Here is a 4,706-nt window from a genome sequence, read left to right on the forward strand (position 1 = left end):
TGAATAAGTTTAAAGGAAAATGCTGTGCCTTGAGATGCATATGCAAACTCTCCATAAACCTTTTAGCAGCATTGCTCCAGCAAGTCCCACCTTATTCCTAAAGGCGGTTTTCTCCTTGCTCAGTAAACAAAGCATACAACCGGGTTTTACAGGGAGATGTTCCATTGCCCAGGGACGGGCAGGAGACAAATGCTTTTCTCTTACTTGAGATTAAGAGAATGGTGATGACCTTTAACCAGCAAGCAGCCTTTAGGCACTTGTTTAACAAAGCACATCCTGCACAGCCCAAAATCCATTAAACCTTGAGTCACCACAGCACATGTCTCTTACAAGGACAAGGTTGGGGGTAGGGTCACAGATTAACAGCATCTCAAATATAGAACAAAATGAAGTCTCTTATGTCTACTTCCTTCTATATAGACACAGTAACAGGCTGATCTTTCTTTCTTTTCCCCACATTACAGATACAGAACTAAAATTAACCTAGACTAAAAGGTCTTATCACGTCACAGAAAGTAACTGTGCAAACTTCCTGAGTTTTCATGGACAGTACTTGAGGGTCATTCGTGGGATATTCAACACTTACACTGCAAACCTGTGTCAAGCTGAAAAGCATGAATGATTTTCAATAGCTCTTCAACAAGTTGACTAAATCTTGTACTTTCTTGTAGGCTTCTGAAATTAAATTGTTTGAGAAACACACTCAGCAAGTGATTATCAACCTTTTAAAGACACTAAAATAAGAAAAGGCATGTAAACAAAAATAAGATGCAGCAACAGTAGAAAACCTCTATAATCAATACATCACTGACATCTGTATAAACTGTGTGACAGTGATTTAGTAACTTTTTGTCATTCATTTAAGCCTACCAAATGCCTAAAATTATGTGATATAATACTGTTCTAAATCCACAGGAGATATAATCCATTGCATAGAAAACTAGAGTACCTTTTTTTTTTTTTTAAATTTAGAGACAGGGTCTTGCTCTATTGCCCAGGCTAGCATGCAATGCCACAGTCATAGCTCACTGCAGCCTCAAACTTCTGTACTCAAGCTATCCTCCCACTACAGCCTCCCAAGTAGCTACGACTATGGGCATATGCCACCATGTATGTTTATTTACTTATTTTTGTTGGTAGTGATGGGGTCTCACTATGTTGCCCAGGCTGATCTCAAACTCCTGGCCTCAAGCAATCATCCCACCTCAGCCTCCTAGAGTGCTAGGGTTATAGGCATAAGCAATTACATCCTGCTGAGCTTATTGTTCTTAACATCTGAACCCTGCCCAATCCCTCACTGTTAGTTCTGCTTCTCAAGGATTTCTGTCAAATTATGATTACATTTCTTTGAAAACACATAGATAACAATGTCCAAAGGGAGATCTGGGTTTAGTAAAGTGGAATTAAAACACAATTCATTCATTCCTTTAAGCATCTGAGTGCCTACTATGCACCAAATTACGAAAAACAGTGTTGAGACAGACAAAATTACTACTCTCATAGAATTTACATTGTAGCAGAAGAGATACACAATATAAAAATACATTGTGTTTGTGTAAATAATTAGATAGAAATAAACACACACCTGTAACCCCATCACTTTGGGAGGCCAAGGTGGGCAGATAACCTGAGCTCTGAAGTTACCAGCCTGGGCAACATGGTAATACCTCATGTCTACAAAAAATACAAAAATTGGCCTGACATGGTAGCATGCGCCTGTAGTCCCAGCTACTTGGGAGGCTAAGGCAGGAGGAGGCTTGAGGCGGAGGCTGCAGTGAATCAAGATCATGCCCCTACACTCCAGCCTCAGTGACAGAGCAAGACCCTGTCTTAAAAAAAAAAAAAAAAAAGGCCTGGGTGTGGTGGCTCACGCCTATAATCTCAACACTCTGGGAGGCCGAGGCGGGCAGATCACAAGGTCAGCAGATCGAGAACATCCTGGCTAACATGGTGAAACCTCGTCTCTACTAAAAATACAAAAAATTAGCCGGGCGTGATGGCGGGTGCCTGTAATCCTAGCTTCTCAGGAGGCTGAGGCAGAATGGCGTGAACCCAGGAGGCACAGCTTGCAGTGAGCCGAGATCGTGCCACTGCACTGTAGCCTGGGAAATAGAGCGAGACTCCGTCTCAAATCAAAAAAAAAAGAAAGAAAAGAAAAGGAAGCACAATGAAAAAATAAAACAAGATTAGCAGACAATGGGGGCACAGCCATACAGCCCTACTTTACGTAAGTCTGCAAGTTTTTACAGTATTTAGAAGCATTAGAGAAAGGCAGTAAGTTTCTAATACTTGTATAAGACAGATGTCCCATAAAACTTTCAGGAAAATAACTTTGGAAATAATTTACTGTCTGCTAAAACTCTTTTATAAATTTTTCTACTGATGAATGGTTTTATAGGAACACTAGCTATGTTATTAAATAATTTCTACTTTTTCCTACTGTTGTTGCTTCCAACCTAGCATCATTACCAAATTATATACCTTTTGGTTATATCATTCTTACACAAAGGACACTGTGAAGGCCCTTTCTTCTGGTTGAGAAGTTTCAGCATGCAAAATCTATAAATTATAAAGAAAGAAAGAACAATTTAAGTTACTTCCTTTTGTAGAGAGATTACTCAAAAGGCAAATAGCCACGAAAAGATAATCTCACAAGTGCCCTTAAGAGCCATTTAAAAAGTAATGGCAGGTGAATTACAAGCTATAGTTTCCTAATTGTTTTTAGATGCCGCATAAGCAAAAACCTAAACTACATAAGCAATGATCTATGAAAACTGAATTTATATGCATATGGCTTACTGTTATGATCACATGAAACTTAATATGGCATATTTAATGATATATTCATTATTTCATGTTGCATAATCAAATATAAATGGTAAGTAGTTCATGTAAGATGCTTATAATTAGTTTAAAATCTCAACACCTCACCACAAAGCTACAGTAATCAAGACAGTGTGGTAATAGCATAAGAATAGACACATACATAAATAAAATAGAATTGACAGTACAGAAATAAACTCATACATACATCTGTGATCAAGTAATTTTCAACAATAATAAATATCAGACGATTTTTATATTCTTAGTTTTTTTTTTGAGACAGGGTCTCGCTCTATCACCCAGGCTGAAGGGTAGTGACACAATCTCGGCTCACTGCAGGCTCAAGCAATTCTCGTACCTCAGCCTCCTGAGTAGCTGGGATTACAGACATGTACCACCACAGCAAGCTAATTTTTTGTATTTTTAGTTATACCATGTTGGCCGGGCTAGTCTTGAACTCCTGGCCTCAAATTGATCCACCTGCCTTGGCCTCCCAGAGTGCTGGGATTACAGGCATGAACCACCGTGCCCAGGCCATAGATGATTCAATGGGAAAATAATCATCTACATGTAAAAGAATGAAGTTATACTCCTGGACGGGCACAATGGCTCACACCTGTAATCCCAGCACTTTGGAAGACTGAAGCGGGCAGATCACCTGAGGTCAGGAGTTCGAGATCAGCCTGGGCAACACAGTGAAACACCCTTTCTACTAAAAATACAAAATTAGCTGGGCGTGGTGGCACATACCTGTAATCCCAGCTACTCGGGAGGCTGAGGCAGGAGAATCGCTTGAACCTGGGAGGCGGAGGATGCAGTGAGCCAAAATCGTGCCATTGCACTCCAGCCTGGGCAACGAGAGTAAATCTCTGTCACACACACACACACACACACAAAAGAATGAAGTTATACTCCTATCTCACACCAAATAACAAAAGTTAACTCAAAGTGGATCATAGACCAGTAGAGAGAGTAATGGTGATGATAATTAAAAGCAGCGATTCACTCATACAACCAATATTTGCTATGTCTAGTACTATTATAGATGGAGGGGATTCAATAGAAAAGCAAAATAAGATCCTGCAAAATAAAACATAAAGGACATAATATACTGGTGAAGGGGGTGACTACGTAGGGAGTAAATAGCAGACACTGACAATGAAGAGACCCAGGAAAGAAAAGATTAAGGGGCTAAAAAAAAAGTCACTGGGGCCGTGCACAGTGGTCCACACCTGTAATCCCAGCACTTTAGGAGGTGGGGGAATCACTTGAGGCCAGGAGTTTAAGGCCAGCCTGGCCAACGTGGTGAAACCCTGTCTCTATTAAATATACAAAAATTAGCTGGCTGTGGTGGTGGTACACCTATAGTCCTAGCTCCCTGGGAGGCTGAGGCATGAGAATCATTTGAACCTGGGAGGTGGGAGTTACAGTGAGCCAATATTGCACCACTGCACCCCAGCCTGGGCGACAGAGTGAGACTCTGCCTCAAAAAAAAAAAAAAAAAAAAAAAGGCATTGGGAATTGTGAGAGAAGACACTTAGAGAATATTTTTTACTAGCCAGGTAATTTAACATTTATTACCCTCTCTTGGCCAGGTGCAGTGGCTCATGTCTGCAATCCCAGGAGGCCAAGGAAGGCAGATCACTTGAGGCCAAGAGTTTGAGACCAGCCTGGCCAACGTGGTAAAACCCCATCTCTACTAAAAATACAAAAAAATTAGCCAGGCATGGTGAGCACACGCCTGAATCCCAGCTACTTGGGAGGCTGAGGCATGAGAATCACTGAAACCCAGGAAGGCAGAGGTTGCAGTGAGCTGGGAGAGTGCCACTGTACTCCACCCTGGGCAACAGAGGAAGACTCTGTCTCAAAAAAAAAAAGAAAAG

The 4,706-nt window shown here is 41.0% G+C and overlaps 1 protein-coding gene across 1 annotated transcript in view; it reads right to left on the reverse strand.

Annotated features, from left to right (window-relative positions):
- Window positions 1–4,706, reverse strand: part of BRCA1 (BRCA1 DNA repair associated) — a 92,796-nt gene that overhangs the window by 68,838 nt on the left and 19,252 nt on the right. The window contains exons 4-5 of the mRNA XM_017867636.1: window positions 2,482–2,559; window positions 587–675 (exon numbers count right to left, since the gene is read on the reverse strand). Of these exons, the coding sequence (XP_017723125.1) occupies window positions 587–675; window positions 2,482–2,559 (167 nt within the window). The remainder of the gene's footprint in view (window positions 1–586; window positions 676–2,481; window positions 2,560–4,706) is intronic.

The sequence above is a fragment of the Rhinopithecus bieti genome, unplaced genomic scaffold, assembly GCF_001698545.2.
Source record: "Rhinopithecus bieti isolate Rb0 unplaced genomic scaffold, ASM169854v2 scaffold_4544, whole genome shotgun sequence".
In the NCBI taxonomy this organism is placed as follows: Eukaryota; Metazoa; Chordata; class Mammalia; order Primates; family Cercopithecidae; genus Rhinopithecus; species Rhinopithecus bieti.